This window comes from Chroicocephalus ridibundus, chromosome 4 (genome assembly GCF_963924245.1).
Source record: "Chroicocephalus ridibundus chromosome 4, bChrRid1.1, whole genome shotgun sequence".
NCBI lineage: Eukaryota > Metazoa > Chordata > Aves > Charadriiformes > Laridae > Chroicocephalus > Chroicocephalus ridibundus.
Window position 1 is genome coordinate 93,562,125 of NC_086287.1, and position 22,649 is coordinate 93,584,773.

General features: G+C 63.1%; 3 protein-coding genes across 11 annotated transcripts in view; 2 read left to right on the top strand and 1 right to left on the bottom strand.

Moving 5' to 3' along the window:
• ZFPM1 (zinc finger protein, FOG family member 1) overlaps positions 1 to 14,235 on the top strand; it is a 34,847-nt gene extending 20,612 nt beyond the window's left edge. For both annotated transcript variants that reach the window (XM_063334816.1, XM_063334817.1), the window contains 7 exons: positions 5,930 to 6,063; positions 8,409 to 8,511; positions 9,242 to 9,454; positions 9,590 to 9,814; positions 10,857 to 10,952; positions 11,099 to 11,248; positions 11,431 to 14,235. In XM_063334816.1, coding sequence (XP_063190886.1) covers positions 5,930 to 6,063; positions 8,409 to 8,511; positions 9,242 to 9,454; positions 9,590 to 9,814; positions 10,857 to 10,952; positions 11,099 to 11,248; positions 11,431 to 13,646 — 3,137 coding nt within the window. In that variant the 3' untranslated portion in view covers positions 13,647 to 14,235. The remainder of the gene's footprint in view (positions 1 to 5,929; positions 6,064 to 8,408; positions 8,512 to 9,241; positions 9,455 to 9,589; positions 9,815 to 10,856; positions 10,953 to 11,098; positions 11,249 to 11,430) is intronic.
• A 1,293-nt stretch (positions 14,236 to 15,528) lies between these two features.
• Positions 15,529 to 19,599, bottom strand: CIDEC (cell death inducing DFFA like effector c). 3 transcript variants are annotated; one of them, XM_063332705.1, is made up of 6 exons: positions 19,457 to 19,599; positions 16,924 to 16,996; positions 16,607 to 16,748; positions 16,350 to 16,499; positions 16,013 to 16,197; positions 15,529 to 15,913 (listed from the first exon to the last, which is right to left on the bottom strand). In XM_063332705.1, exons 2-6 carry the CDS (start codon positions 16,971 to 16,973, stop codon positions 15,727 to 15,729), a joined length of 714 nt encoding a protein of 237 aa, XP_063188775.1. In that variant the 5' UTR covers positions 16,974 to 16,996; positions 19,457 to 19,599; the 3' UTR covers positions 15,529 to 15,726. The 3 variants fall into 3 exon arrangements, with proteins under 3 accessions (XP_063188775.1, XP_063188773.1, XP_063188774.1); XM_063332703.1 differs by lacking the exon at positions 19,457 to 19,599 and adding an exon at positions 17,576 to 17,607; XM_063332704.1 differs by lacking the exon at positions 19,457 to 19,599 and adding an exon at positions 17,079 to 17,142.
• Positions 19,600 to 20,007: 408 nt separating this feature from the next.
• ZC3H18 (zinc finger CCCH-type containing 18) overlaps positions 20,008 to 22,649 on the top strand; it is a 50,641-nt gene continuing 47,999 nt past the window's right edge. For all 6 annotated transcript variants that reach the window (XM_063334818.1, XM_063334819.1, XM_063334820.1 and 3 more), the window contains exons 1-2: positions 20,008 to 20,063; positions 20,776 to 20,860. The gene's annotated coding sequence lies outside the window, so the exon portion shown is untranslated. The remainder of the gene's footprint in view (positions 20,064 to 20,775; positions 20,861 to 22,649) is intronic.

The window sequence follows — 22,649 nt, forward strand, 5'->3', positions numbered from 1 at the left end:
TTGTGATAGATTGCTGGGGGAGGGGGAGAAGTTGGGGTTTGGGGCAGCAGCTCCCCCAATTCAGGGGGTCCCCCAGGGCCCTGAACCCCCCCACCCCCCGCTTGCCTTGTGTCTGGCAAAGGCACACGCTGGCACCAAAGGCAACGGGATGTTTGACATCAGGCTGAGGAAGGTCCCAGCAGGGGCGGTGGCACCTGTCCTGGACTGGGGACATCAAAGGGGACCCTGTCCCTGCTGGGTGTTGCCCATGTGCCCGCAGGTCCCTGCCCTCAGTTTGGCCTCTGTCTGGGGACACTGCAGCGTGCAGGGATGCTCAGGACAGTTTGGGGACGCCGATGGGGTGAAGGGATGCTCGGACCGGTTTGGGGACATTGCTAAGTGGAAGGATGCTCAGGCCAGTTTGAGGACACTGCTGGGGTGGGGGGATGCACGGACCAGTTTGGGGACACTGGCAGCGTGGAAGGGAGGCTCGGGCCGGTTTGGGGACATTGCTGGAGTGGAGGGACACCCCTGAGTCAGGCAGTGCTGGGGACTCTTGAGATGTGCAGGTAGCGTTCCCCTGTCTGTCCCCATCCTCCCCGCCATTTTCCCTTGGGAAGAAGAAAAAAGTCTTGCATGGGGTGAGAGCGCTGAGGACCAGTGGGTTTGGGGCTCGGTGCGAAGCCGAACTCCCACTGCCCTCCTCCGTCTGGGTGCTGTCCTCCCGCGCCCCCACAGGCAGGTCCTGCTGGCGGGGTGGCAGTGACCCCCCCGTGCGGTCCCCTCCCCTTTCCGGAGGGGTTATCTGCCCTCTGCATCGGCTCCGGGGGCCCCTTCCTCCCCCCCTCTGGCTTCCTGCCCCCACCCAGCGCACCCCTACCCGCTGCCTGGCACCAGCATGGGCAGAGCTGGGGGGTCCCAGCAGCCCCAAGAACAGGGACAGGGGTCCGTGGCACAGGGGACCGGCCACCCCTGGCAGCCCTAGGGGAGCCGGAAAGTTTTCCTCCTTCTCATCCTCCCTGAGCTATTTCTGATGTTATTCCCAGTGTTTATTGCTGTCCCCGTGGGCACAGCTCCCGTTTATTTCCTGGGACAGGGACCCCCACACACACACCCCGGGGACGGGGACCCTGTCAGGGCCACATCCCGGCAGGACACAGCAACACCCCAAACACAAACGTCCCGGGGAGGCTTATCGGGATGCATCCTGCTGGGGCAGGGCACCCCGGCTTACATGGGGCATACGGGAAGGGCGATCCCTGGGCAATACGTGGCACAGCCGGTGCCCGCCCCGCTGCCAGCGCCTGCCAGCTGTGCACCACAGCTGGTGAGCAGGGTGCCCGGCCCTTTTGGGGTGCAGCACCTCCTGGGTGCCGATACCCCCCCCACCCCCTTTCCCAGCCCCCCTCCCCAGGCACACAGGTGCCTGCTCTGCTCTCCAGGGTAGGTCACAGCTCCTCCATTAACCGGGGGCAGGGTTCAGCCTGATAAAAGATTTGCTTTTGTACTCTGTCAAAAAAAAAAAAAAAAAAAAAAAAAATCAATAAATTGCCAGCGATGGGCAGGAGCGATAAAAGCAGAAATCTCCCCTCAGCTCCCTCCCCCCCTGCACCCCAAAGCTGGGGGGCAGAGCCAGCGGCAGCCCAGCTCTCCCACCACCGGTCCCCCTTGGTCCACGGCAGCTCAGCCAGAGCAACCCCAGGCTGAGCCCAAGCAGGCGCAGCCCAGCAAGGCTCGAGTTTAAACCCTCCTCACTCCTTTGTCGTCCCCAAGACTGCCCTGATTACTCGAGCACCCGGGACGGCAAAGCCGGGATAATCTCCTTAGCCCCTTTGGAGAGATTTCCCTTTGTGAGCGGAGGTGAAGAGTGGAGATGCTGCGTGTTCGCAGCTTAAGACTCTTCCCAATCGCCTCCCTCCATCTTATCGGAGTGGTGCCATCACATCATTTCGCTAGTTGAGTTGTCAGGATTTATTCCTTCCGCCGCGCGTTCGCCGCTTCTAAAAACAGCAGCTGGGGCACGCGGCGGGGCCGGGCCGGGGCTGACGGGGGAGTTGGGGCTTCTCCTGCTCGGCTTTCCCCGGGCGGGAGCGGGAAAGCCACAGCAGGTTGGGTACCGATGGATGGATGCATCCATCCATCCATCCATCCATCCATCCATCCATCCATCCATCCATCCATCCTCCCTCCCCTTTGAGGAGTTCCCGTGCCATGAGGACGTCCTGCATGCGCTGGGGATGGGAGAAGAGACCACCAGTTTGTCTCCATTCCCCCAGGCTCTGCATCACCCGGGGCTCATTCGGGGACTGTACCCAGCGTTGTGGCCCCCCCAGGGCTGGCAGCCCCCGGGATTGGGTGCAAAGTGCTGTATTAATAGGAGCGGCGCGGTGTGGCCGATGGTGGGACGCAGTCCCGTGACACCCCGATAGCATTATTTATCCAGATAGTATCCAGGCAGCTGCAAACACTCCGGGGACCTCCGAGGCCGGATCCCCGCCGAGGGGCAGAGCCGCTTCATTGGGATTTGATTAAAGTCGCGCGGATGCAGTTGGGGCGAGGGGATGCGGGAGCTGCTTGGGATGGGACCAATGGGTTTTCCCAGGTCCGGGTGGGCACCCTCTGCTCTTCCCTCCTGCTCACTCACAGAGGGAAAACAAATGCAGATGCATGGATGCAACTGCACCTCCGGAGCAGCCAGGAGCAATCCTGGGTGGCCACGGGAGCTGGCCCGGCTCAGCCGGTGCATCCTTGCCTGGCCACACTGTTTCCCCAGCCATAAGGATGCTGTGGGTCACCTTGCAGATGGGCTCTTGCAGAAGTTCATCTCCGTCCCACCCCGGTCCTGCGGTCACCCCATGCTGGAGGAGGATGCAGCCGTGTTGCGTGGTGATGCCTCGCCGGAGCTGTGTCCCTCCCAGGGACAAAGCTTTGTGCCTCCCTGTGTGCCCTCCCGGGACCTCCGGGTCCCTGGGGACTCGGGTGCCAGCCGTGCCTTCTGAGCCGTTGATTGCCCGATGCGCGGCTGCGGTGTGATGACAGGATTAATCTTTGCTCTCCGGCACAGCTCAGCCTATTTCTTTGAAATCTCTCGATGGGAAGATAAGCCGAGGCGCGGGGCCGGGCGAGCAGGCGCTGTGGGTCCCGGGGGGCAGGGAGCAGTCCCGGCACCCTGTGTTTCGGCAGCAGGCAGAGCACCGGGGTCCGTGCCGTGCCGAGCAGGTGCACCCAGCTCACCAGGGGGTTTTTCCCCCCCTCCTTCCTTCCTTTCTGCCGCTTTTCTTTGCAACCCAAAGCAAACAGCCGGGTCCCTGCCCAATTTGGTTAATGATCGGGGAGATAAACCCTCCTGCGATAACGGCGGGGCGCCGCCTGGCCAGGGACCGATGGCCAAATGAGATACCCGGGGTGGTGTTCACCTGCCGGGGGGGATCCCGCGGGGAGGGGACTTGCACCCGTGGACTTTGCTCCTCACCGCTCGCCGGGGGGTCACCCAGGGCACCCCACGGGCCGGCACTGGCTCTTCCCAACCTCCCCAGGTTGCAGGCAGGGCAAAGTGGCTGAATTTGGCACCATCGGTGCGCGGCGATGGGGATTGCTCCCCGCTGCCGTGGTTGTCCCCATGTGGGGACACGGCTCGCTTGCTTTCGGCTTTGTTCCCAAAGTGCGGACAATGTGAACACACAGCATCCCCCAGGCTGCCTCGTCCCAGCTCAGCAGCGTTTTCCCCGTGCCAAGGGAGAAGCGCAGCGATGCCCTGTGGTTAGTTTGAAGAAACACCTTTTTCCTTCTCTTTTTTTTCTGACTGTGTCAATGTGGGCACAGCCGGGTACCGCGGGGGCTCCGGCAGCATCCCTGGCCGGGCACAGGGACGCCCATCCGAACGGAGAACCGCTCGGCATCACTGGCTGGGGTTCACCGCCGCCCCGTTTTCAGGGTGACACTGGCAGATTGGGCCACCGGACGGTGCCGTGGCCATCGGGCGCTGGCGGGGAGCGGGGCCGGCTCCGGCAACACTATTTTTGTCCCCCTGTCTGGAACGGTTTTCTCTTTATCAGCGCCTGCGTGTTTTCTCTGCTGGGGATTGATACACAGAAGATGAAGTGCTCTGACATGGGAAGTGTCAGGCGAACGCTCTTATCTCGGAGACATGGTCTCCTGACCCAAACGCCGCTGATTACCAGTGAGACAGGGGGAAGGGGGGGCAAAAAGGGGGGGGCACGGGGGGGAGGAGGTGGCAGTTGGACTCCGTTCCCCAAAAGCAGCCAGGCTATATGGGGTGGCAAAGCCAGGGGGAAGCCGCCACTGTTGGGGCCGTCCTGGGGATTTGGGGGGTTGCTGAACCCCCCCTGGAGCCTGGGGGGGTGAGGACCAGTGGCCTGGGGATGCTGGGACTGCAATGGTCCTTCGTAGGAGGGACCAGCTGGCCGAGGGGCTGCTGCTGCCCATCCTTGGCGCCGGTTCATGCCAGGAAATAAATCCCATCGGCTCCTCAAAGACCCGAACCCTCCTCCTTCTCCCTATCCTGAGATGGAGCCAGTGGGTGCATGGGCAGGGGGGTGCCAGGGATGCGGGATGGGCAGACCCAGCGCCACGCTCACTCCCAAAACCACTTTGTTGAGGATGAAATCCCAGCTAGAAACGGAGCCGGGATCCCCGCGGCCGGGGTGGCTTTCTGAGCGTGCCGGCTCCAAGCCAGCGCCGAGGGCTCCCGGGTCGAAGGCACGGAGGGGTTGCGGGCAGGAGGTGCCATGGGAAGGGGAAGGCAGCCCTGCCTGCACCCCGGCAGGGCGCACGAGCTGCGGGCAGAGCGCATCTCTCCGCTCGCCGGCATAGGCTGGAGGCTGCGGCACGGGGAGGGAGGCTGGCACGTGCCTAAGCGTGGGGACCAGCTTGGTGACCCCAAAGACTTCAGGGACCTTCCAACACTTTTTCTCCAGCCCACATCCCGGCTGGCAGCAGGTTTTGCCGAGGGACACTGGCTGCTCCCTTGGGATGCGCTCGGAGCCGCAACCTCGGCAACATAGAGCTTCCTGGTCAGGCAGAGGGGACCCGCAGGTGACATTGGGACCCGGGCGATCGCGGGCGCCACCAACCCGCGCTCACTAGCCAGCGCTTCCCGTCTCTCACCTTAACTCACCCCAGCGCCGAGAGGATCCAGATGTCAGCCCGGCTAATAAACACATCAGATTTCAATCTCCGCAGCCATGGGATCGCTTTATCCTCCCTGCGCTCCCAGCTCGGAAAGCAATTTTGCCTTCAAACGAGCGCAGCCTCCTCCCCGCCCACGGGACCCGGGCACCAGCTGCGGCTGCCACGCTGCCCTCGAAGGACGGGGTTCTGCGCAGGTGGCTTTCGGCAGGGATCCCCACCACTGACCCGGAGCACCCTGGGGTGCCGTGAGCCTTCCCAGACACAGCTGGGTGCCCTGGGCACCCTGCCCTGCTGGTCGCCTGGTGGGTCGCTTGCCATCTTCGAGGAGCATCTTGTTTTTTGGGGTGCAGCATCCGGCCCCTTCCCGCTGCACAGCGAGGGGCAGCCAGCGCACATCCATCTGTGTATTGGTTACCTGCCATCTTATCTGCGCTCCGAAAGACAAAGGCACAGTTAAAACATTTTAGAGCAGCCTTCATAGCGTATTAACATGTTATCTAACCCATTAAACCAGAGGCTTATCAGATAATCAAAGCCATTAAGCCCTGAAGCTGCTGCGACTTTGGGTGCGGGGATGGGAAATGCTCTTTCCGCTCCGCCGCCGTGCTCGGACCCCCCGTGCCGTGCCCGGATCCCCCGGTGAGCGGCCGGATCCCACCCACCCACCGTGAACGCACAGCCCCGGGGCACCCGCCAGCAGCTCTCGGCTCCAAGTGGGTGCCCACGTCCCTGGGGACCTGGGGCTGCCGGGGGTCCGGCTGGGTGGCATCGCGCTGATGCTGTGCCTGTCTCCCCGCAGATGAGCTGGATCTGGCCGTGCAGGAGGGGGAGAGGCGGGTGCGAACCCGCAGGAGCCTCCCCGAGGGTTTCTCCTGGGGACCCTTCCAGGGCAGCATCCACAGCGAGCCGGCATCGCCGGGACGCAGCGAGACGGTAAGGAGCACTGCCACAGGCTGCTGGGGACAGTGGTGGGGAAAGTCCCGAGGAAACGAGTTGTTTGGGAAGAGGATTCGGTTTGGGAGGGATTTTCCCTGCCTGAGCTCCTGACCCCCTGGGAATCACCTGGTTCGGGTGCCCAGGAGGTTTCCTTCCCCACCGCTCCGAGATCAGAGCATCACAGGGGGCCAGGATGCCGGCTGTCCCCTCCTGCCCATGGCTGCAGGCAAGCAGGCTGCTCGGTGGCACGTGTGTCCTCGCAGAAGAGATGGGGTCTGGGTTTCCCACCCCAAATTTGCTCCCAGGATGTGCCCGGAAAGCGCCAGAGCTCTGCAGCCGGCGGTGAAGGGGCAGGAGGGGAGGCAGCGGCGGGGCTGGTGGCTGTCGGTGGCGGGAGCGCACCATCGGCCACACGCTGCGCCAGGGCGAGCATCGGGGGTGTGAGCGTGCATGGGCGTACACGGGTGCGCACGTGGCGGGTTCCTGTGTGTGTACGTAGAGGCGTTGTAGGTGCTGGATCCTTGCATCCCAGCCACATCCTTCCCCCCACACATCCCCCCGGAGCCACACGTGCACAGCTCCGGCCCAGGATCTTCGAGGCCGGAGGATCTCGCCCAGGCTCCGTCCCCACCTCCTTCTCCTCCTCCTCTCTCCTTTGCTCTTTTTCTTTTTCTTTTTTTTTTTTTTTTTTTTTTTAGCTCAGGCCCGTTTATCTTTGCCGAATTAAATCCTTGATTAACCCTTATCTGCCCAGTTTGGCTCCCTATCTCCCGGTTGGCGCCGTGTGTCCAGACACCCGGTACAGGATGATTGATTTCTTAAAGATATGCGCGGCTTTTTTCTGATACTTCATTTATTGTCTAAATATTTTTGCTCCCATTTCAGCAGCTCTCTTATCGAGCCCGGCTGATGATTCCCAGCCCTGCTCTCCTCTGCCGCTCGCCTCCCTCCCTATCTCTGCTCGGGGAAGCGAGGAAGGAATCGCAGCCCCATCCCTGATACGGGCTGTCGCCCTCGGGTCCCTTCGTCTTTGTTGCTGGCGGCGGCGGGGGGGGGCGGGGTGCAGGGGGTCTCCCCCAAATCCTGCCTGGCTCTGCTTTCTGTCTCCATGTGGGAGATTATCCCGTCCTGAGGTTTTAGTGGGAACTGGGAACACTGGGTGGCTTTAACGCCTCTGTGGCATGGAGCATCGTGTGTGCCCATCGCTGCACTGATGGAGGAGGAGGAGGAGGAGGAGGAGGAGGAAGATGCCTGTCTGCCCCCCCCCGCTGGTCCCATGGGGCTCCTGCAAAACAAGCCTTGCTCTGGAGGGTGTGTAGACCTGCTGGCGGCACCAGCCTAGGGGTCCCAAGTGACAGAGCCCCACGTGCTGGCTCGCCCCAGCTGTCCCCCCCATCCTGTCCCTGCCCTGTATCCCCCCCAGCCCCAGGGTGATGCCCACGGGGGGGACAGCAAGGGCGCAGGGCCATCCCCGATAACGCCGTCCCAGCGGATGCGGAGCAGATAGGGTTTCCGATGGTTATCGGCCGGTGCAGAGCGGAGACACTGACCTCTTTGTTCCAGGGAGAACAAGGAAGGGCTCGCCACGGGGGCTGGGGCCGCTGAGGGGAGCCGGGGCGGACGCCCTGGGGTGCTGGGAGCACCCTGGGGTGCTGCGGGGTGCCCAGACCGTGGGGGGGGACCCACAGTACCCCCCCCCATGCACAGAGTAAATCTGCAAAAGCTCTGCAGAGACCGTCCTCTCCCTCTTGGTCCCGGCAATGGGACGCGGAGGGGCCACCGCAGTCCCCAAGGGAGCCGAGCCTGTGTGCCACCAGCAGCACCCATCCCCGTGTCCCATGCAAAGGGGTCCCTAAGCCCCCAGCCCCGTTTCGCACCCGCTCTCCGCAGAGGCAGGCGGGTTCCCGCAGCAGCGGCGGCAGTGGCAGCAGCGGCAGGAGCGTGCAGGCACTGCGTGTGCACCCGTGGGGCGCGCACACGCGTGTGCGAGCGCCTGCGCGCGGGGGTTTATCACGCTGCCGGCACTCGGCTCCTGGCGGTGATAAGGCCCCAACCGGCTGCGACTGTCAGGCTGAGTTGGAGGGTTTAGAAATATTGGGACGAATAATTAGATTTCATATCGTTACCGCGGCAGCCATCGGAGGATCAGGCAGATTAATTTTCCCCACACACACACTCCCTTTTTGCTCATTAATATTCATTAGAGATGAGGGAAGGCAGAGCTGGGCACGGGCTGAGCAGGGAGCACGGTGACCCCCCCCCCCACTGCCACCCCCCACCCTGACCCCAGGCGTTTGGGGGAGCGATGCTCACCTCCCCCCCCGCCGTCTCCTTGTCCTCAGAGCCCGCCCGTGACGCTGGTGCTGGGGGACGAGAGCTGCTGGCTGTCCCGGCTGCCCCTCGTGCCTGGAGAGCCCGATGCCAACGCCGTGATCTACAGGAAGGGTTGGTACCAGTCCTACACGTCCCCACACCTTGGGGAGGGGGGTGGTGGTCCGGGGGCAGCCAGGCATGGCCACCTTGGTGCTTGGGTGAGGGAAGGGGTGGTGGCGCGGAGGGATGGGTCCCTGTCCCCCATCCATCCTGGCACCGGCCATGCCCCCAGCTCGCCGCCGGTGCCTGCCCACCCTAGCCAGCGCCTGTGTCCCCCCCCAGCGTCTGCTCCTCCACCCCCTCCATGACCCCGCCGCTGGCAATCCCTGGGGCTTGTCCCCCTGTCCCAGCCCTCCCCGGCTGTGGTGGCTGCCTGGGGAGGTGAGGGAGGGTCCCAGCACGCAGAGGCTGGTGCAAATACTGGGGCCAGCGATGGTGCAAACGTGCAGCTGGGGCAAGACCGGGCGCAAGCGTTGCTGCGCGCCTGGGTGCAGGACGGAGCGGGAGCCTCCTGGCAGGCAGGGCCGTGCCAGGCAGCGCTCAGGCGCGGGCAGACACCGCCATCTCCAGGCAGACGGTGGGGTTTGAATATTACAAATTCATATTCAAAAAAAAAAAAAAAAAAAACAACCAACCAAACCATCTCCAGCGCTCAGCCATGGCCAGCAGGAAGCACCGGGCGCTGCTGGGGGAGCAGGGACAAGGGCAGAAGGGGGTGGGGGGGGCCCAGAGCTGAGCTGGCAGCAGGATGGGGGCTCAGGGGGGATGTCCATGCTGACCGCTGCCCACCCTCTTCCCCCAGATGAAGCCCTGTGGTGCAGGACGACGCGCGCCCTGCGGGAGGATGAGTCCGTGTGTGCCTTCGTGGTGGCAGAGCCGCCGGCCGTCGCCAACCACCACGCGGTGAAAGCGGAGCCCGGCGACTCGCCGTACCCGGCCGCGCTGCACTCCGACATCCAGCTGCTGCCGCAGCAAGCCGGCATGGCCGCCATCCTGGCCACCGCCGTGGTTAACAGTGAGTCCCCGGGGATGGAGGGCACGGGGCTGGGGGCGGGGGGGAACGTGGTGCAGCCTGTTGGGACCGTGCCAGGGTCCCCAGCCCATCATGCAAGTGATGGATGTGCCTTCCTTGTCCCTCCCCCTCCGCCAGAAGACGTCTTCCCGTGCAAGGACTGCGGGATCTGGTACCGGAGCGAGCGCAACCTGCAAGCCCACCTGATGTACTACTGTGCCAGCCGGCAGAGCGCTGGCTCGCCCGCCCTGGAGGAGAAGCCCAAGGAGACCTACCCCAACGAGCGCGTCTGCCCCTTCCCCCAGTGCAAGAAGAGCTGCCCCAGCGCCAGCTCCCTGGAGATCCACATGCGGAGCCACAGCGGTACGGCACGGGAGGGCACGGCACGGCATGGCATGCTGCCACAGCCTGGGGACGCTGAGCCACAGAGTCATAGAGTAGTTGGGGTTGGAAGGGACCTTTAAAGGTCACCTAGTCCAACCCCTCTGCAATGAGCAGGGACATCTTCAACTAGATCAGGTTGCTCAGAGCCCCGTCCAACCTGGCCTTGAACGTTGCCAGGGACAGGGCAGCCTGTCCGTGTTTCACCACCCTCACTGTAAAAGATGGCTTCCTTCTATCTAGTCTAAGTCTACCTTCTCTTAGTTTAAAGCCGTTACCTCATGAGGTTCACACAGGCCCACTTCTCGAGCTTGTCCAGGTCCCTCTGGATGGAATCCTGTCATTCAGGTGCGTCTGCTGCACCGCTTGGTGTCGTCCGCAAACTTCTGAGGGTGCGCTCGATCCCACTGTCTATGTCATTGGTGCAGACATTAAACAGTACTGGTCCCAATACTGACCCCTGGGGGACACCACTTGTCACCACTCTCCATCTGGACATTGACCACTACCTTCTGGATGCAACCATCCAACCAAGCCCTCATCCACCAAAGAGTCCACCCATCAAACCCATATCTCACCAGTTTAGAGAGAAGGATGTTGTGGGGGACTGTGTCAAAAGCCTTACAGAAGCCCAGATAGACCATATCTGTAGCTCTTCCCTTGTCCACTGATGTAATCGCTTCATCACAGAAGGCCACTAGGTTGGTCAGGCAGGACTTGCCCTTGGTGAAGCCACGCTGGCTGTCTCAAATCACATCCCTGTCCTCCATGAGTCACATGCAAGGACCGCAGGAGCCAGCCAAGTGGAGGGTCACAGAGGCTGCGGGGCAGCAGCACAGTGACCAGTTAGATGAGGTTCTCCCGCAGTTGGGTTACTGGTTTGGGGCAGCTCGCATGTAGGTGTTCCCCCATCTGAGCCCTGGAAAGGCGGAGGGGGCATCCTGCTTCCCACAGCTGGTGTCCCCGCGGTCCCTGTCCCCCTCCCCTCGTCACCGAGGCATCTGCCTGTCCGTCCATCCTGCAGGAGAGCGGCCATTCGTCTGCCTCATCTGCCTGTCCGCCTTCACCACGAAAGCCAACTGCGAGCGTCACCTGAAGGTGCACACGGACACCCTGAATGGTGAGTGAGTGCTGCCCAGCGTCCCCGCGGGGACAGCCCTGTCCCCTCCCGCACAGCCTGGAAACGAGGACCCGCTTCCCGTGGGTCTCTCCCTGCCTTGCTGGGTGCCCTCCTGCCCGCTCAGCCCCATGCCACGTTCCCTGCAGGCATGTGCCACAGCTGCGGCTTCATCTCCACCACGAGGGACATCCTCTACAGCCACCTGGTCACCAACCACATGATCTGCCAGCCGGGCTCCAAGGGAGAGGTCTACTCACCGGGGCCAGCCCTGCCCGCCGCCAAACCCCTCACCCCTGGTGGGTACCGCGGGCCGCAGCTCTGGGGGGCACGTGTGCCAGCACCCTGCGCAGAGCCTGGCATTGCCACTGAGGGCTGCGGCCCCAGACAACTCCGGCTGCGAGGAGGGAGGTGGGGGACAGGGCAAGCATCCCTGTGCCGGGGCTGTCGGGTAACGCCGGTGCCTCTCTCCCCTCGGCAGGGCTGAGCCAGACGAACAACGCGTCCCTGCGGAAGTGCAGCCTGCCGGCCTTCCTGCCCGAGGGGCTGCCGGCACTGCCGCAGCAGCACGTGGTGCTGCACGGCCCCCTGCCCGCCCCGCCGCCCGGCCCCGATGGCGGGCCCCCCCCGGCACAGCCCGCCTCGCCCCCTGATGCCAGAGCCGGCAAGCTCTCGCCACCAGCCCAGCCGCAGAACGGAGAAGGTCCTTCATCATCATCCCCCTCCTCCTCCGGCGAGGCCGTCCACATCAAGGAGGAGCCCGTCGGCAGCCCAGCGAGCGAGGCAGAGGTGCCAAAAAGTAGTGGCCCCGGGGAGGGGGGTGGCAGCCCTGACCCCTGCTCCCGGACCTCGTCCCCCCACAGCCTGCCCTCGGCCAAGGTCAAGTCAGAGCTCGCCAGCCCCACGCCGGGCTCCAGCCCGGTGCCCAGCGAACCGGGGACGGGCACGGCCGGCGGCACCGTCTTCCTACCCCAGTACGTGTTCGGCCATGAAGCCGCGGTGGTGCCGCAGGCGTCGGAGATCCTGGCGAAGATGTCGGAGCTGGTGCACAGCCGGCTGAAGCAGGGCCACGGCGGCACAGTGCCGCCCGCCATCTACTCCGGCACGCCGGTGCCCAAGGGTGCCACGTGCTTCGAGTGCGAGATCACTTTCAACAACATCAACAACTACTACGTGCACAAGCGCCTCTACTGCTCCAGCCGGCACCTCGCCGAGGACAGCCCTCCCGGGGCGCGCAAGCTTAAAGCCCTTCCTGGGGCACCCAAGTGTCCCCCCACCCCGGGGACGTTGCTGTCACCCCCAGCGGGTGACAGGCAGGGGACGCCAGCAGGGGACGGGGACGCCGGCCGGGATGCCACGCCACCGGCTGCCCCACCGGAGGTGAAGGCGGAGGACGGGGGTGGCAAAGCGGGGTCCCCCGAGGTGGAGGGGGGGTCGGGGAGGTGCAGCGAGGACAGCCAGAGCCCCGGCAGCTCGGTGGGGGACGAGGGGGACGAGGACCCCAGCAAGACGCTGTGCGAGGCGTGCAACATCCGCTTCAGCCGCCACGAGACCTACGTGGTGCACAAGCGTTTCTACTGCGCCTCCCGCCACGACCCCCCCCTCCGCCGCCCCAGCGCCCCCAAAGTCCCCTTCCTGCCCCAGCCCCTCCGCACCCGCAAACGCCGCAAGCTCTACGAGATCCACGGGGCCGCTCATCGGCCCGCCGAACCCCCGCCGGCCCCCGACCCGCTGCCGGTCCCCGACCCTCCGGGGGCTGTCCTGTCACCCCGCTCCAGCCCGGATGCCGATGGTCCCATCGATCTGAGCAAGAAGCCGCGGCGGCAGGGTGAACCGGCACCGGCACCGCTGCTCCCCTTGGCCGACTATCACGAATGCACCGCCTGCCGCATCAGCTTCAACAGCCTCGACAGCTACCTGTCCCACAAGAAGTACCAGTGCCCGGCCACCCCGCTGCAGCCCCGCACCCTCGAGCACCTCCAGAAGATGAAGGGGGCCATGGCCGCCCCCCTCAAGGGCCGGCGCAGCCCCGGCAGCCCGGGCGAGGGGGACCCCGAAGGCGTGCGGTTGAGGGCAGCTCCGGCAGGGAGCCCCGGCATCCCCTACCCTGGTGCATCCGGGACAGACTCGCTGCAGCGTCACCCCAAGGGTCCCCTGCCACCCCCAGGGGCGAAGGGACCCCTCTCTGCCTGTCCCTACTGTCCCCTCAACGGGGCCGTCAAGGGCGACCTCCTCGAGCACTTCCGTAATGCCCACGGGCTCTTCGTGGCCAAGCCGGTGGCGGCCGGGCAGGGGCTCCCCGATGCCCCGGTGCCTGGTACCGGCAGGACACCCGAACCCCCACTGCCCGCACCGTCACCCCCCCGGCCGCCCGCCCCCCGCCTCCGCCGGGACAGCTTCAACGGCAAGGAGGGTCGGGATGGCAGCGGCAGCCCCCGGCCCCCTGCCTCACCCCGGCCCCCCGCTTCGCCCGGAGCCCCCGAGGGACTGCGGGAAGCCGCCCGCAAGCCCCCCACGCCCCCCGCCTACACGGACAGGGGGGTGCAGACCCCCCCGGCCAAGGCTGTGCCCGGCCCCGTGCCCAATGGCAACCACAGGTACTGTCGCCTCTGCAACATCAAGTTCAGCAGCCTCTCCACCTTCATCGCCCACAAGAAGTATTACTGCTCCTCCCACGCCGCCGAGCACGTCAAGTAAATCCCCCACACACTGCCCCCCCGCCACCGTTCATGGGGGGGCTGCAGCAGGTGGGGAACCAAGAAACAATCGCTGGCAATCCCCCCCTTGCGGGGGTCGGGGTGATGGAGGACCCTCCCCCCCCCCCCAGGAGGCTCTGCCAGGGTGGCTTCAGCATCCAGAGGTCCCTCCGGTGTCCCCAAACCTCTCCCCAGGTTGGGGGTCCCGTGCATCCTGGGCTGAGGACCCTGTGAGGGGAGTGTGGTGCTCGTGGGGGGGCCGGCTCCCCCAGGCCCCCGGTGCATGCAGCACCCCTACCTCTGCCCCTGCTGCAGCCGGGGCCGGTGCTGCAGGGAAACTGAGGCAGGGGGCAGGCACATAGTCCTGCCCTGGCCGGGGGGCTGCGGGGGGGCTCTGCCCCCAGGTAGACACTACAGGGATGGGGAGGGGGCATGGCATGGCTGGGCTTGGCCCTGGGCACCCCAGGAAGCGTGTGGGTGCCCCCCCGACACAGACCGGACCCTGCAGGGAGACAGCACTGAAGCCGAGGATGAAGCAACCCTGGAAACCGTGTGTATAAGTGTGTACAGAAATAAATATGTCTAATAAAGCCGGGCTGCCGCCTGCCTGCGGGTGGGGGACACTGCAGGGGCCACCATCGCCCTGTGGGGGCATCGGTCTGGGGATGCGGACCTTGGGCATGTATAGCCACGGGGTGTCAGGGACAGCCTGCCATAGCGGGGCAGAGCATGGCATCCCCGCGCTGTCCCCGGCACCCACCTCGGCCTGGGTGTCGCATGTCTGTGTCATGGGGGATGCAGCCTACCAGCCCCCAGGCTGGGCTCCAGGTGGTGCTGGGTAGCAGGCTGATAGCTCGTTAATTATTTGGCTAATGAAGCCCCCACAGCCCCCGGGTGGGCTCTGCTGGCCCAAACCTGGTTCTGGTTTCTGCCACGTTGGCTGTTCCCACGCTGGAGCCTCAGACCCTGCAGTGGGGTCCCCAGGTGAGTGTGGCACAGGTCCCATGTCCCCTGCAGTACTTCACGGGAGGCGGGGGGGGGGAGTGTCACCTAAGCACCCCCAGAGCAAGGCTTCTCTCACCTCCCCACAGCTACCCCTAGTGCTTCCCAGTACAGAGCAAGGGGGGAGTGGGTTGTTCCCCTCTGTCCCAGCTTGCCCACCCCGGCTGGCAGGGCTTGCACTTCAGGGAGCCAGTCTGGGCTCCCCACCTCCCACTCAGGGACAGACGCCCCCCCCATCCCCTCCGCTGCCCCATCTGTGTTTTGTTTCCCAGTCTGGCATCCCTGGAGCTGCGGTTGCGGTCCTCAAGGGGCATGGCCAGGGCAGCACCAGCCCACGGGGTTGTGCAAGGCTGGGGCTGCAGCAGCTCCCCCTGCACAGGGCTGCCAAGGGGGCCGAAAACACCCACCCCAGGGCAAGAGGGGTGCATCCCTCTGTGACAGTCCTGCTTTATGTGCCAATGGCACAGTCAGGCTCCTGAGCAGCAGGGCCACGGGGCAGCACAGGGCAGGGACACCTTTCATCCCTTGAAGCGGAGCAAGAACAGGCTTTGTGCCAACTGCCATGGGCAAATGGGTTTGGGATGAAGGAGCCCCTCTACACTAACCCCTCCTCATGGCTTGCCTGCAAGGCCAGAAGCTGGGGGGGCTCAGCTCCATGCCAGGGGGCGGAGGCCAGGCCCTGCATGCCAGCCGGGATGCTGGAGTGATAGGAAAGAGGACAAAGGCAGCAGCTCCCTTGAGGAGCGCTTGCGACAGGTCCCCTCCTTGCATACTCTTGCACCACCACCCAACACAGCCCCAGCATGCCAAGTGGGGTAAGTGGCTGAGTTCCCCCCCAGCCCCCCCATCCAGCAAGTGATATGAGATGCAGCTGAAGTCAGTAGAGCTTTACTTAAATAAATATATTTACAGAGTAGTAGATATTACAGAGAAGAGCTGGCTGTGCTCAGCCAGCGGGGTGCAAGGAGAGGTTGTGCCAGGCACCATGGCAGCCTCCCCCCAGGCATTGACCTAGCAGGGTGCTGGGAGCCCCAGGGACTGGGGGGTTGACAGAGGAGGGGGAACAGGGCACTCGACCCTCACTGCAGTGTCTTCCTGCGGGGCAAGGGTGGGAGGCTGCAGGGCAGGAGGCTCTGAAGTGCTGGGCTGGTCTCCGTCTCCTTCGGCTCCTCCGTGGCATCCAGAAGCTGCTGCATGTAGCAGGAGGTGCCGAGCAGGACGTGGCCAGTGGCCTGCATGGTGAAGAGCGTCCAGCGCAGGGCTTCCCTGGGTGGAGAGGAAGGGAGTGAGCATCTCTCCTTGCACCTCCACTGCAGCATCCCCATTCCCAGAGCTATCTCCAGCCTGCCCCCCCCCAGCACTCACTTCATCAGCCGCTTGGCCCCATAGCAGCGCAGGTCATAGGACATGCTGTAGGTGCCGTAGAGCGTGGCTTTGACATTGAGGCAGCCCAGGTCCCGCGGATTGGTCTTGTAGAGGTCAAATGTGACACACGCAACGTCGATCCTCCGAGGGGGCTTGCGGGACAGGCTCAGCTGGTAACCAGGGGTCTAGGAGAAACAGGACTGGGGTTACCCACCCTCCTGGTCCCACCTCACCCAGCATGCCAGGTACCTCCCAGCCCAGCATCATCTCCCCACTGATGCCAGCGAGGGATACAGATGGGACAAAGCAGGCTCCTGCCACCCAGGGGTGCACTCACCTTAGAAGGAGCCCAGGTCTGCCCCTTGCTCAGAGCCATCAGCACTGTGCCCTCCTCCAGCGTCCGGAAGAAAGCCTCTGTCTCCACCACTGTTCCATCCTCATCCAGCACCAGCGAGACAAGACCCGGGGCGAGCAGGGCGCTCTGAGCCTGTAAGGGTGCTGGGAGTGAGCGGAGGAGGCCAGCCCACCACCCACCTGGGAGGATGGACAGTCCACCGGCAAACAGACAGACAGCCCGCCCGCCCCCCAGCTCACCTGGCGCAGCAGCTCAGCGAGGCTGTGTGCCATGATGCCCTTCCGCAGACTGCGGTCCCAGTTGCAGACACGGAAGGGTCGGGGTCGTGGGGCTGGGCTTGACAGCAGCTGCTGGGTCATGGAGGCACTTGCCGAGACACATCTGGGGAGGGAGAGAGGGATCGGGGTGTCCTGAGACCCACCACCAGTCCCGGCCTGTGCCAGCCTCCCCCAGTCTCAGTGGGGAGCAGCACATCCACCCAGGAGGGCTGAGACACGCTAAAGCAGGGAGGGCTCTGGTGTCCCCCACCCCAGGGACATTGGCTCCCAGCACTTACTTGGAGACAGGGGCAGCCAGGCGCAGGCTCAGGGACTTGGCATAATCCATCTTTGTAAGGAGCACAGTACAGCCTGCCAGGGAGAAAGGATTCAGCCCTGGGCAGGGGTGGTCTCCAGCTCCTCTCCACTCCAGGACACCCCTTCCCACCAGCACCTCCTCTGCTTAGCTCCGGCACAGCAATGAGCCAGTGCCCCGGCACAACTATCTTTTCACAGGGGCTGTGCCTGCCCTTTGGCCAGGGCCAGGCTGGCGGCAGCCACCCAGGCAGAGTCCGCTGCCAGCATGGCTCTTGCGCAAAGCGGCACGTGGGACCTGAGTCAGTGCTGGAGCAAAGGTGAGACACAGGGCTGTACCCTTGCCCCAGCTCCTCAGGAGGCAACATGGGGTTTGGGAGTCAGGAACACCCATGGTGGCACCCCCCCCAACCCTACTGCTCCAGGGAGATGTCCAACCAGGAACCTACCGGGATGGTCCTGTGGAGCATCCCCATCCCCATCCCCATCCCCATCCCCATCCCCATCCCCATCCCCATCCCCATCCCCATCCCCATCCCCATCCCCATCCCCATCCCCATCCCCATCCCCATCCCCATCCCCATCCCCATCCCCATCCCCATCCCCATCCCCATCCCCATCCCCATCCCCACTCACCTCCAGCAGTCACCAACACCCTCTCCACTGGATCGTTCCTACCCACCCCACCTCACGTTATATATCTGTCACCCAGAGACCCCGCCCACCCAGCCCCACCCCTCTTGCCTCAGCCAATCCCCTCCCGTCCTGCTGCCACAAGGGGTGTGGCCAATGCCGGGGGGCGGGGCCAGCCCGGCAGCGCTTCCCGGGCTGCTGGTGGGGTGATGGAGCATCCTCCAGCCCAGACCCACCAGCATCCCACGGGCTGCCCGGGCACTGCTCCTCCTGGCGGGTCCCAGCGAGCCCCCTCCCAGTGCCCCCGGTAAACAGCCTCCTGGGCATTTTACATCCCTGGAAGATCTCCCCTGCGCCTCCCGGGGCTGAATTTGGCCTCAGGTCGGAGAGCTGAGAAGGGCGAGGGGCCCACGGGGCTGTTGCACCAGTTGGGGCAAGGGGCACGGCGTTTGGTGCCCTGGGGTTGCCAAAGCGTGGTTGGAGCCCAACCAGCTGGAGGGGAAAGAGCCGCTGTGGTTCCCAGGAGATCTGCAGCAGAGCAGGATGCAGTGGTGTGCCCGGGGGGGCTGGTGGCCCAGGAATTTGGGGCTTGGGGCTGCTGCAAAGGGTGCTGAGCCAGGGCACAGGGCCACAACGGTGCTGAGCTCCCCCAGGGTGTGGGGCTACATTCTGGCTTGGGCAAGGAGCGGTGGGCATCGGGCTCCTGCAAAAGCAGCGGCCCCGGGGCAGATGGGGTGGAGGACCAGGAGATCAGGCATGGCTAAAACCCTGCGGGCATGCACTCATTGTGGGCAGCAAGCCCTGGGGAGGGAGAAGCCCAGGCAGCCTGGAAGCTGGGAGCACTAATGAGGGGAACTCATCAACACTTGGGTTAATGAGGAGGGACGGGGCGCTGAGCAGGCTGGCAGGGACCCGCCACGATGCTCCGGCTGCTGGCGCTTGCTCCCATTGGCATCAGTGAAAGCCAGAGCAGCGCCCACAGTGACGTCCAGGCCGGAGAGGGGGTGTGAAAGCACGGAACGAGGCCATGAGCCATCGCCTCCAGCATGTCTGTGAGCGTGTGGATGCGTGTGGCATGCTTCTGTGCACACATACGTGTTCCTCCATCTGTGCCAGCGTTATGTCCACATGTGTGTGTGTCTATCTGTCTCCGTGCATGTCCATATCCAGATGTGCATTTGCATGTCTCTGTACCTCTGTGTGTCTATGTACATATATTTATGTGTACATCACTGTGCGTGCCTGTTCATCTATGTCAGCACGTGCACACACATGGAGGTACGTGCTACAGAGTGTGTGCAGACATGCACACCTCTACAGGCCTGCATGCAGGCACGGCTACCTGCGTGTTCATACGTGCAGCTCCGTGAGCATGCCTGCACACAGGTGTAGCTCCATGTGTGGCTGTACCCACAGTCACACATACACGGGTGACCCTCTGCGTGCACACACAGTATCATAGAATTGCCCAGGTTGGAAGGGACCTTTCACTGAGTCCAACCATCAACCGAACTCTGACAAAACCACCACTAAACCATGTCCCTCCGCACCACGTCTACCCATCTTTTAAATGCCTCCAGGGATGGTGATTCCACCACTTCCCTGGGCAGCCTGGTCCAGTCTTTGGTAACTCTTTTTGTGTAGAAATTTTGCCCGATATCCAATCTAAACGTCCCCTGGAGTAACTTGAGGGGCGTTTCGTCTTGCCCTGTTGCTTGTTACTTGGGAGAAGACACTGACACACACACACACCCCCCTCGCTACCCCCTCCTTTCAGGGACCGTAGAGAGCGATAGGGTCTCCCTTCAGCGTCCCTTTCTCCAGGCCGAACACCCCCAGCTCCCTCAGCCGCTCCTCCTCAGACTCGTTCTCCAGACCCCTCACCAGCTCCGTTGCCGTTCTCTGGACTCGCTCCAGAATCTCAATGTCTTTCCTGTAGTGAGGGGCCCAAAACTGGACACAGTATTTGAGGCGGGGCCTTGCACAGGGGGGACGGTCACTGCCCCAGTCCTGCTGGCCACACAATTCCTGACGCAAGCCAGGATGCCGTTGGCCTCCTCGGCCACCTGGGCACACTGCGGCTCATATTCGGCCGATCCTTTTCCCCCAGGCAGCTCTCCAGCCGCTCTTCCCCAGGCCTGTAGCGCTGCGTGGGGTTGTTGTGACTCGGGTGCGGGCCCCGGCGCTCGGCCCTGCTGAACCCCGCACCGCCGGCCTGGGCCCACGCACCGGGCCCGGCCCGCTCCCAGGCGGGGAGTTGAGTAAACGGCGCCCGCCCCCCCCCGCCCTCCCCCCGCCAGGGGCCGTCGCGCTCGGATGACGTCACGCCATGGCCGCCCTGCGCCGCCGCGAGTAGAGGCCCGGTCCCGTCCCGCGCCTCCGCTTCGCCGCCCGCCCCCCCCCTCCCCGCCCCCGCGCTTCACCCCGGCCCGGCCTCCCCCCTCTTCCTTCCACGCCGCCCCGGCCCGGCCCGCCGCGCCCGCCCTCTCAGGTGAGCCGCTGCCCGGCACGGCCGCGCTCGGCGGGCGCCGGCTGCGGCCTAGCGCCGGGGAGGGGGGGCGGGCCCGGGCGCCGGTGGAACTGGGGAGGGGGGGCGGCGGCGGCCTCAGGTGGGGGGAGCTCCGGTGGGGGATGCTGGGGAGCGAGGGCATCCCCCGGGGAAGTGGGGGAGCATCCCTCGGTGGGGGTGCTGGGAAGGGAGGGGCGGCTCTCGCTGGGAATGGTCCGCGCGGGGGTGCGGTGCGGTTTGGGAAGGGGGGTGTGGGGAGGGAAGCGGCAGTTGAAGGCGATGAAAGGGCCCCGGTTTGCGGGGGGGGGGCGGGGCTTGGGGAGGGTAGCCCCGGGGGGGAAGGAGGACTTTCGGGTGTGGATGAGGGGTACGTGGGGTGGGGGGGGTCCTTAGTTTGCGGAGGCATGTGGGGAGGGCCACCCTGTTTGGCGGGGGTGCAGTCTTATTGGGGGGGGGGGGGGGATGCTGAGGAGGGGCAGCCCTAGCTAAATGGGGGGATGCTGGGGATGGGAAGGGGGCAGCACCTGCTTGGGAGGTGGGGGGAGGCATAGTTTTGGATGGGTGTTATGGAAGGGGGTAGTCTCAACTAGGGGTGTCTTGGAGCGGGGGGGGGGCACCTCGTCTTCTGGAGGGCAGTGCGAGGGGTGGTTGGACCCCAGGGGTGCAGGCAGCTCTGACTTTCCTCTGTCCCCAGGCAGGTGGGAACAGGGAGAGCTCCGGCAGCCTTGGCCCCGGGGGGCACAGCGGAAGGACCTCAGCCTGGCAGGAGGCCCCGTGAGGTAAGGGAGGGGCAGAGGGAGCTGGTGGCCAGGGCGAGGAGAAGGGCCAGGAACCCACAGCGGCACCAGCTGCACATGGGGTCCATCCATCCTGTGTTGGGCGGATGGGTACATCTCGCATGGAGGGGGGGGTCTCTTCTTGCCACGGGTGGGTGCATCACCCATGTAGCACTGCATTGTGTTGTCCACCCAGCGCAGCAGGAGCTGTGAGGTGCTCCTCTCTACTCAGAGCTGCCGTTGTCTTTGCAAGCGCTCCAACATGTAGCTGCTGCAGGTGGTTTAAATTCCCTCCATGGGTCGCCAGCAGAGCTGTCTCTTCTCAGAGCTGTCCTTTTGGCATCCACACTAACAATATTTTATTTTTACTGCCATCGGTAGCTCAGCTCGCTCTTCTGAAACAACTGTTAACAGTTGCTTTGGCTTTAGCAAGAGCAGCACCTCCAAGGTGTGAATTCTTTCTCCTGATCTTCCTAAGGTTTGTCTAGATTAAAGAAAAGGGTCAGAGTCTAATCCAGACAACTCTTTGCACTGCTGCTGATCCAATGTTCAAAGTAGAGTTAGCCTCTTGAGTCTGATTATCCACAAATCCTACAGAACGCCGGTATAGTTGCACTTGTTTTCTGTCATGGGACCAAGGCACTGATAATTCAAAATTAGCATTTGCCAGCGGAGAGCTGCAGGAAGAGCTCTGTGTGCTCCAGCAATAGGAAAATCAGTTACACTATGAAAACAAACTCCAGCTGCTTACAGTGCCATTTCTCTTCCAGTTTCAGTCCCAAAGTCTGCCTAACAGAAAGCAGTGGTTAACATTCTGAATCAGGGCTCTCTGAGCTCTTCTTTAAAAATCGGCTGGCTGAAGATGGCTGTCACCAAGCAGTTCTGTTAAATTAAGGCCAAAAGGCGTCTCACTTTTCTGCATTAAAAGCTTCCCTGATGGCTGCTATGTAATTGAAGTTTGCTGTGTATCTTCAAAGTCAGTGCTTCTCTGAGGATGGTAGATAACCATGTATTTAGTTAGTTAACACTGTTAAAGACCATAGTTTCATTCAAAGTAAAGGACTGGGGGCTTTGCTTTTTCAGTTTTACATGAAGTTCCTTTCCTGGATCATGAGGCATTGTATTTCCTTCTGCTGTTGTTGCTACTCTTCCTATTTTTTCCCCATTGTTATTCCTACCCATTGCTTTCATTTTACTTCTATTTTCCAGTTCTTTGTTCCAAAAATCTTTTTGCAGTTTGTTTCTCTTCTCACCTGTCCTATCAGCACTATTTCCCATTCATTCTCCTCAACTCCCTCATCGTACTTCACCCGTCCTCATGGCTTGACTTAGACCGTGTTCCAGAACTTTTCTGTTCTGCATTAAGCCCTGGTCTTCATGTATCCGATTAATGGAAAAGCTTTGATTTTGCATCAAGTTGTTTGGCTGTTAGAAAGCAGAAAAACTACTTTCTGCTATCACAATGGTTTCTGCCTGAAAAAAAGAGGTTCTTTGGCCTCTGCCCTGCAGTGTTTGTCAGAACACACCAGGAGCTGTGAGGTCTCTGCTGGGCATACAGAAGTTGGGTATGAGCTGGTTCTTGCTATGTGACTGACAATTTATAGGATTTCGAGATTGAAGCTCCTGTTTTCTGTAGGGTACTCGGTGCCTTCCTGCTACTGGAGGTGCTGGAATTGTCCGAGTTGTTGGTTCCCATGCTATATCCAAAGTGTTTTCCTTGTTCACTTGGAAAAAGCTTATTGTGGCATCGTACAAAGGCTCATCCTTGGAGGGAAGAATTGAATGAATGGAA

What these genes read in the sequence shown, in the direction of transcription:
- CIDEC (XM_063332705.1), bottom strand. Translation starts at nt 16,973, where the DNA reads ATGGATTATGCCAAGTCCCTGAGCCTGCGCCTGGCTGCCCCTGTCTCC. An exon ending in CTGGCTGCCCCTGTCTCCAA is followed by an intron (nt 16,749 to 16,923) that starts GTAAGTGCTGGG and finishes CTCCCTCCCCAG; the next exon opens with ATGTGTCTCGGCAAGTGCCT. An exon ending in GGGGCCAAGCGGCTGATGAA is followed by an intron (nt 15,914 to 16,012) that starts GTGAGTGCTGGG and finishes CTCTCCACCCAG; the next exon opens with GGAAGCCCTGCGCTGGACGC.